This window comes from Rhincodon typus, chromosome 13, assembly GCF_021869965.1.
Source record: "Rhincodon typus isolate 14 chromosome 13, sRhiTyp1.1, whole genome shotgun sequence".
In the NCBI taxonomy this organism is placed as follows: Eukaryota; Metazoa; Chordata; class Chondrichthyes; order Orectolobiformes; family Rhincodontidae; genus Rhincodon; species Rhincodon typus.
This window is the reverse complement of record NC_063344.1, coordinates 22,105,559-22,114,641: the sequence shown is the minus strand read 5'-3', so window position 1 is coordinate 22,114,641 and position 9,083 is coordinate 22,105,559. Positions and strand designations below refer to the sequence as shown.

Genomic DNA, 9,083 nt, shown 5'->3' with positions numbered 1-9,083 from the left:
ACTCCTGTTCCTATTTCTTAGAATCTCAGGAGAAAAAGATTTCCAGGGTAGTAAATGGCTTGCTTTCCACAGTTTGGATGTGGATTAGTGTAAAAGGAATGCATTTTACAGCCAATGTCATCACTTTCTGAGTTTGTTACTTGTGAGTGAACTACCTCATGTTTATTTAATCACAAATTGAAGATGTGGGGGTGACAGATGATAAGGGAAACGTATCCTTTCTTTTGGATGTATCGATTTTTATTAACCATTGGATGTTGCTCGTCCAAAATAAAGGGTACTGTTCACTTGGAAGGAAAATTGCCATTAATTGTGAGTTCAGACTGGAATTCTACCTCCTACTGGTTGCTCAGTCGACAGCAATCTGCATTCTCTCAGCATTAAATGATTGAAGAAATCGCAGATAAAGATTGAAGAAATGTGAAAACAAAGGTCCGTCAATAGTTAGAAAAGTCGGGAATTGAGATTAGATCTTACAGCAGAATTGAGGAATTTGCAGCAATACACTTAAAGAACTATTCTTTGCTCATGATTCATTCACCTACTGGATCCTCGGAGAGTCTCAGCAAGATATAGTCACGTTCACTTCCAGAAAAAGATTTTACAAACTTTCAGCTTTGTCCCTAACACTCATGAGCCGGACTTCATCATGATTGTGAATGGATATTTTCATGTTATTTCATTCTAATCCTCTCGCTACCTCCTTAGTCACTGCTATTCTTCACCGGGTATAATAGGACAACAGTGCTTTGTTCTGATCAGCTGGCTCTGACAGATATCTCGATGTTACAGCTTGAATAATTCTGTGTCTCTTTTCTAAATGAGATTGCTGCTATTCCTGATATCCCTTCCTGTTGCTGAATGATGGGATGTGGATGTCTGTAGCTGGCCCAACATTTATAACCCACCTCTAATTATTCTGAAGAACGTTGTGGTGAGCTGCCATTTTCAACTGCAGAAATTCCTGGGAGGTAAGGTCATCCAGAATGGCTTTGGAAGGAAGTTCTTGCAGTTTGACCCAGTAACAATATGTCTCCAAATCAGAATGGTGAGTAGCTTGGAGAGGAACGGGAGGGCGATGGCATTCCCATAATTCTTCCACAGCCGACTGGACAGATGATTGTGGAAGACTGGAAGGTACGCTCCGCCACGAGGTTAGACATTGTGGCGGTTTACAATTCTTCTAAAATTAATGGCCCATAGTGTGTCATTGACCGTGGTGATTTAGCGTCAGTCTGTACACACTCAGCATGTGGGTGTGATGCACCTTGAAGGCTTGCTAAAGACAATGCTTTGCATTCTTAAGGAGTGCGTGGTTCTCCCTCCTGCCAGCGGTATAGTGATCAGATGTGCCCTAGGCATGTGTGTTGTTGTGACGTTGCACTTTAACTCTGCATTCGTGTACGTTCTATTTCCCCGCGTGCCGCTGTATATCATAATGAACCTTAGTTTGTTAAGGCAGGAAGTGGGTGCTTGATCGGAAATTTCCTCGAGGAAACCAACCCCTCCCACGCTTAGCATCTCACTTTGACCCGGACGGGTCTGCGTTGCTGATGGGACACAGACACCCTTGGTAAAGTCTGTTATCAGTTGTTATTCCCTTCGTAAAACGATAGCTTTCCTCACTGTCAGCGCTCCCGTGATCTGTCTGAAGTTCAGGATTGCAATTACTGATATGGGCACTTGCTGATTGAACCACCCTGTGTCTTTTATTTCCTGGATCCTGTTAGATGAAGAATGGGGAATGGATCCCCTTCCCAATACCCACCTCCCCCAACTCCCCGCCCCGATCCCTTCACCACCACCAGCAACACTATCCCCAGCTGGAACACTATGTTTCCCTCCAGCTACAGCACTGAGATTGGGCAGCAAACGGCACAAAGACAAATGGCAGGTTTTAAGAGAAACCGCCGTTGAAATGAGAGACTGGCCGCCGGTTTGCGGAGTGCAAATTTACGCTTTGTGGATTGTTGGTTACATTGAAGCGGTTGGGTCCTGATGCCTGCACTGTGGGTCTTCTCCCATATAGCTTCTAACAGACACAATGCGCACGAAGACCTGGTGTAGAACCCCCTTCATATAGATAAGGCTGATTGTCACTGCCTCTTGGTAACGGAGCAACTTAAGACAAAACAGATTCCGGGAATGGGACTCAAAGCGATTCCCACTAGCTGATGGCCACATTGTTCTAACTGTGAGCGCTTAATTCCGCGCATTGTACCTTCCCAGAACGACTGGGCTTCGCGAAACCTTGATTTGTTTCTGCCCACTCAGGTATATTGCCCACAGTTCCCACCACATAAAACACGAACACAATATTCCACTTTCAAAGATTTTATTTCAATGAGAAAGAGCCTCTTTAATCAAACCGGTCCTACCTAGTTTCAATGAGGACTGGTCTGCTGAACAATTCAAACTTAAACTCTTGTGTCAAATAAATCAAATCAAGTAATCAATTACATTATTTAATTAACAGTTCTGGTGCTGCCGCATCTGACCGTACGTGATTGGGATGAAGCAGTGGCCCGCGGGTTGTTCTGGAGTGTCAGCGAGTTAACAGGATGTGAAGGTTTTCCAGAAGAAGTTTTTGCAGCCCGCTTTGCGTTCCCTCTGGGGCGAATTGGGGTTGGCGGATCGTTCCAGATCAACCCGTACCTCATCCTGTTTCGCCATCCGCGGCAAATCCTCCCCATCCAAAACTTCGTTCTCGGCGTTTGCCAGCTCCGCGAGCAATTGGACGAGATTGTATTTGATCAGCTCCTACATTAAGAAAAGGGGATAGTTAGGGCAGAGAAATCCACTCAATTGGTGCTGATTTAAGCACTAAACGCTGGATCTGAAAGTATAGTTTGGCAAATCTTTACTATAGTGTCAGCCCATCAGTCCCTGTATCCCACTGGGTGAAATTATCCTCATTTCCTATCTCTAGACTCCAACAGGCCGTGAACCTCCCAATCGACAATTAAATCACAATGTAACAAATCCATTGTGCAGCTCCCTTCATATCCCGTGTGGATGTTTTGGGGGCTTAATTAATCATGATAGGCGGGTCTTTGGAGAAAAGGAGGAAACCCCGGATGAGACGGTATCGAGGTGCTTAGGGTTTAGCGAAAGGCGGATACAATGTAGAAAGAGTCAGAGCGCGTTTATCTTTCTCGCCATTCTGGTGAATGTGGGTTCTGAGCTTCCCGCTAATAAACAGAACATCTAAACCTGAAAGGTTAACGTCATTTACATCAACATCTCTTTGCTGCTAGGTTAGAGTTATTTTAGATGAGCGATTGGAGGCTGCTCAGAGAATTATCATTTCAATCTGAGGAAATGAGTTTGGATCGGAGACAGGGAGGGACTGATGCCTGAAAACTGCGGAAAGTTGCAAGCCGTTGGTTTCCAGTCTGACCGGAGTGGCGATATCGACTGGAGAGAGGGAGAGTACTGTCTCCCTGGAGCTGGGGAACTCAGTGATCTCTCTCGGTCGAAACAAGCGCGCTCAGAGCGGTTTATAAACCGAGAGATCTGTGGAACTCAAATATAACTCACTCATCCATGCCGTCATTTGATGGGCATTACATCTTTCTAATCAGGTTAGATTCAGCAATAAGTCTCTCCCTTTATTCGGCTCTATTTCAATTAAATGGTATAACCATATTATCCGCTTTATTACATGGGGGTTTCCCGTTGCTGGATTCTTACCGCTTTACTCCGGGGCTCTGCGCCAGCCATTGATGTCTGGAGGAGTTCGCGATACCTGTCGGCGGTGGGAGCGGCGCCCGCACTCAGCACTGCCAGAGCGATGGAGAGCAGGGCGAGGGCGCACTGAACTCGGCTGCACCACATCACTGCACAAAGTGAGGTACCTCGTCGAGGGAAGGAAGAAAGTGAGAGGCTTTACAGCTTTCGAAAGTTGCCCGAGTTTCAGCACCAGCTCAGTGGACAGCTCCGCTCCTACTGGCTCTTCGAAGTGGCAGCTCCTTTTAAAGGCGCTTTCCCAACCTGAACCCACGTCAGGAGGACGGCTCCCAGGAGATTTACAAGCATTTACGCACAACCCAGTCACATCATCCAACCAAATCATTACCAAGCTGACGAAGATTGAGATAACGGCCAGGGACTCTCAATGTGGACACCTTATCGCATTCTGGCAGTTGCTCCTGTGATTGGATATTGGGCCATGTCCATCACGAATGAATACAGTCAATTCAGTCAAGTCTTGAATTGTTCCATTTTCCTGTAACTTCATGATTTGAGTTCCGTTTTTGACATTTCAATACTGCGCCTCCCTTGAGGAATTCGGACTTGTTGATGCCATGATACACGGATGGTTCCTCAAGTTGATAGCCCATCCTGTATCTCCGCGTCCAACCAGTGTTCTTAACACCTAAACAAAAAGAGAACTGCGAATGCTGGAAATTAGAAGCAAGATTCTAAAGAAGGTTCACTGGAGCCGAAATGTTAACTCTGCTTTCTTTCACAGATGCTGCCAGACTGCTGAGTTTTTTCAGCAATTTCTGTTTTTTTTTTGTCACCGTGTTCTTATTGCGGGTCTTTTTACAGGTACGAGGATGAATTTACTTTGATCAGTTCTTTAGATGTTTGTGAATGGGTCATAGTGCGGGGGTCAGGGATGGGTTTCAATGTGAGGTGGTCTCCACTAATAATTCGATCCTGCCAAAAGGTCGGAGTGACGATAGGGCTCGTTCGGAAAAGGGAATACATCTCTCCAACGCACAAATTCTTATCAAGTAAACTTTGTGATCATAATCCAGGGGAGTGCTGGCCAATTCATTACAGAATTAAATGATCCAGAGATGAAAATGTGTGAGATGCCGAAGGATGTTTCCACTTATGAGGGAGACAATAACTCTCGGAAACAGTTTAAGAACGAAGTCACCATCTTAAGACTAAGATGGAAGATGTCAGAGGGTCGTTAGTCCTTGAACATTTTTTCCTCAGAAAGTAGCACAGGCTGCCTCATTGAAATTAATCAAAGCAGAATTCGATAGATTTCTGATAGTCAAGACAGTCAAAGCCTATGACAAGACAGCAAGATGGAACTGGACTACAGCTAGTTCAGCCTGAATTTTAATAAATGGATATCAGGGGAGACAGGCAGAATAGCTGATTCCAACTTCTAAATCATTTGCTGCGAATTGTGTGAGATTATGAGGGCAGAAACTACGTGAGGCACAGTAAAGGATTGTTTCCTGGGGAAAGACTTGCTAGTTTCCTAATCATTGTGTAGTATTTTGTGGTTTTATCCCCGTGTTCTATGTGTGGGTTTACAATCCCTTCTGATTGGTATTCTTCTTAAAGCTAACACCGAACTCAGTGGACTTGAGATTTAACTTTGTTTTTACACTGAATTGGTGGGTTGGTTGAGATTTACAACCTGCAACCCTTCATAATTTTAATGATATCGCCATCCCTGATCGCTTCAAACAATGTTAAATATCTGTATCTCCGCGCGAACACAAGAAAACAGAACAGCACCAGGCTGACTATTAAATATACCATTACCCGGGGAAACACTTCCTTATTTGCATGAACAAGGCAATGGATAAAGATTCATTGGAGAATTCAAGTCAAGTGAACCAATAATTCAGACTTGATCACGATTAAAGAGTTGCATTTTCTGTCTGTCTCTCTATCTCTGCCTGCGACTCCATCTCTGTCAGTCTCTGTCTGCCTCCCTGTCTGTCTCGGTCTCTGTCTGCTTCTGTCGTTGTCTGTCTGCCTCTGTCTGTCTCGATGGTCGGTCCACTTTTGTTCACCTTTTGGATTTTTGTTTTGTAAAAACAAAAGAACCCACAACGTTTGGGTTCTGCTGTAAGCTGTAGTTAAGTTTTCCACTGAACCGTAGCTGTATGAACAAGTGGCAAGTTTTCTGCCCTCACAGACGCTGCCTGAACTATTTGTAGCCTATTCTGATTTTATTTAATATTGACTTTTGGAAGATTCTCTGCTGAGTGAGAATGGCTGGAGGGGACTGCAATTAACTGAGATTATTCGTTTACAGATGACACTGTGCAACCCGGCAGCAGAAATGAAATGAAATGTTCTAGACAATGAATTTTTGTTTCTTTTGCAACGCATCAGGAAAATCTATACTTTGTTCACAAAAGACCGAACGACCGGAATAATGTTAGTTTAAACCATTGTACCTGTAGTGAATTGGGAGAGTGAAAGGGAATTTCCAGGACCTATTATGCAGATATTTCTGTTAATCAATGGGAAGGAACTTGAGAAATAGGTTGTGGAAGCGGCTTGCGTACTGAGTGCTGATGAATATATTAAGGGAGCAGTAATTGTTATTTACAAGTTGGTGTGTTTTGACAAGATAAGTAGAAACCTATCAGCATGAGTGGACCTCTGTCCTGTTACGGGTAGTAGCGCCAGGGAGCTCTATGATACCACATGTCATTTATCTTGACACGAGGCAAGGCAGAAAGTCTTCTCACCGTTAGTGTGCAGTGCTAGTGGCTCGGGAGATTAATGAACTGTTGATCAGTGAGGGGAAACTCTAGTCAACTGGAACCGTCTCAAATGGAAAGGAACTGTCGAAATGAATCGCTTATTTCATTAAATGGACATCATTTTAGAATGGCAGACAATGAGGCATCTCACTTGGGGTCGTACAACTGGGATTTTTCTCAACCTTGACATTGAGACGGTGTCGAACACGGGCAGGAATACGACATTAACCTCTTGTATTGTAGAGTGGACCAAGAGAATGGCACCTTCAAACAGGTGATGCCATCAGATGGGCCGAGTTGATCAGTTTCATCACCATTAATTTTCCTGATCTATATTAACAATCGAGATTTTTCTGTACATTAGATGATTTCAAAATGTACTGATGACGCAATTTGAAAGCATTGCGAACTGTGAGGAGGATAGTGTAGAAGTTCCAAAAACGTAGAAAGGCTGGTGGAATTGACAGACGTTACAGAGCGAATTTAATTCAATAAAATGTGAAGCGATTCATTCTGGTGGAATGAACGGAGAAACAGTATAAAATAGAGAATGCAACTCCAGAGGGGAACAAGAGCACCTCGGGGCATGGGTGCACAAATTATTGAATGAGGCTGGATTGCAGCGTAATGGGGAAGGGTACAAAATTCAGAGTTACAGCACAGAGAGGGAGGGGGGAGTATAAGACCAGCAAGGGAAGGTACAGAAGTTACAGCACTGAGTGAGTGTAGTAGATCCAGGTGTGCAGCACAGTGAGGTAGGGTATAAGTCCCAGGGATATAGCACTGAGTGGGAGGTGGGGGTGTGGGGATGTGCAAGTTAATAGACCCAGCATTACAGTATAATGATGAACGGTACAAGATTAAGGGTTATAGTAATTGGGTTAGAGCACATTGAAGGAGGAATGGGGCTGGTGGTTTGTAGGACACAAGGTTATAACACAATCAGGGAGAGTATAAGGCATATGTTACAGTTCCTAGTGGAAGCACATAATATCCAGAGTTACAGACCAGTGAGGGAGGGTAATAGATCAAGGATTACAATGCAATAAAGGAGATTATAAGACCCAGAATTTCAGCACAGTGAGGGTGATGGGGTAATGTATAGGTCGCATGTGTTATAACTAATTGAGACTAAGTATAAGATCCAGGGTTACAGCAGAGTGGGGAGGGAATAAGAACCTAAGTTACAGCTCAGTGAGGTGTGAGGGTTTAGGACATGAAAGTACAACACAGTGAGGTAGGAAATTGACATGAAGCCCAATAAATTTCAACATTGATAGATGTGAGGTATTACCTTTATTGGTGCGACCCCTGTGCAGTTGGCAATGTGATTTCATTATGGCCTCTGCAACCAGTTAAGCAGCTATGTTGGAACTTTTGTTTCTCCTATGTACAATGGCCTGACCCCAAGAATGAATGTCCAAATCAAAGGGTTGGCAGTTCAACAGCACCTTGCTAGGATGGCCACTTGTGCTTGTGCACTCAGTGCATGAAGATGCATTGATGGTAGCGCCCGTAATGATGACCAGTTGAGCTGTGAGTAGTTGATGCCTAATCCCAGAGCCTGCTGTCAGGCTGCCAGGTTTAATTGGTCCACGGCCCCACATAGCATCCTTTCCAAACCCCACTCACCCCCTTAACTAGCCAATTATTCAGTTTGGTTCTGGGAAGATGTTTAATTTGATATCTTTTCTGCTGCTAGAAAAATAGCTCTGGTGGTAGAAACCTGCAAGGTACCACTGAGGACTTTCCTATACCATCTCCCCGTTACTTCATCTTAAATAAAATCGAAATACTGCAGATACTAGAGATCTGAAATAAAAATGGAAAGTGCCAGAGAAACACAACAGGCCTGGCAGCATTTGTGGAAAGAGAGAAAAATTGAACATTTTGAGTCTAATGACTCACCTTTGGAACTCTGAGCATTTTACTTTACTTTCTTATGGCCTTAGTGGGCTACTGTGCAACTCTTACTAATCCATGTCTGTGCCAATCCTGCTTCCTCTAGTCTAATGTTTAATCAAAATATATGGCTCTTTATTTTCAATCTGTATTGAAAATTACAACATGTCTATTCTAAAATTGTATTAATATCCTCTTGAAATGTGTTTCTGTTTGCCTTGAAATCAACTATTACCTACCACGCAATTTGGAAACATCTGCATATTTCTAAATTGTGCTTTGATTTTAAAGTCATTAATGTAAATTGAAAATAACATTACCTGTTTCTAGACAACTCTACTTCCCTAGCTTCTGTTACTTTGAGCAGCTAGTTATCCCCACTCTCTACTTTCTGTGTACAGTCAATTTGTATCCATTCTGATGCTGTACTATGTATCTGCATACTTTATTGAATAGTTTATTAAATGTCACTTTTTTGAATGTCATTTAGAAATATAAATTATTATATCTACCTCATTGTCTTTTCTAAACTCTGCTGATGATTCAGAGTCCAATTAAGTTGATCAGGCAACACTTCCATTTCAAATTGATATTGGCCATTATTATATTTTGGTTTCCAGAAATGCTTCTTTCTTAAAAATTGGATTACATTATTTTCCCTAAATCTGTTTCTCTTCCTGAGGTAGGGCCTGACCTGCTGAGTGTTCT

At 43.2% G+C, this 9,083-nt stretch overlaps 1 protein-coding gene across 1 annotated transcript; it reads right to left on the bottom strand.

Moving 5' to 3' along the window:
- Positions 1 to 2,318: 2,318 nt before the first annotated feature.
- On the bottom strand, positions 2,319 to 3,965 carry LOC109910560 (somatostatin-1A-like). Its single transcript, XM_020509773.2, has 2 exons — positions 3,694 to 3,965; positions 2,319 to 2,760 (listed from the first exon to the last, which is right to left on the bottom strand). The coding sequence occupies exons 1-2, from the start codon at positions 3,835 to 3,837 to the stop codon at positions 2,554 to 2,556; spliced, it is 351 nt and encodes a 116-aa protein (XP_020365362.1). The 5' UTR covers positions 3,838 to 3,965; the 3' UTR covers positions 2,319 to 2,553.
- Between the last annotated feature and the right edge of the window lie 5,118 nt (positions 3,966 to 9,083).

Coding starts and splice junctions, on each gene's coding strand:
- LOC109910560 (XM_020509773.2), bottom strand. CDS start 3,837: ATGTGGTGCAGCCGAGTTCAGTGCGCCCTCGCCCTGCTCTCCATCGCT. Junction 2,761..3,693: donor CAGAGCCCCGGAGTAAAGCG/GTAAGAATCCAG, acceptor TTCTTAATGTAG/GAGCTGATCAAATACAATCT.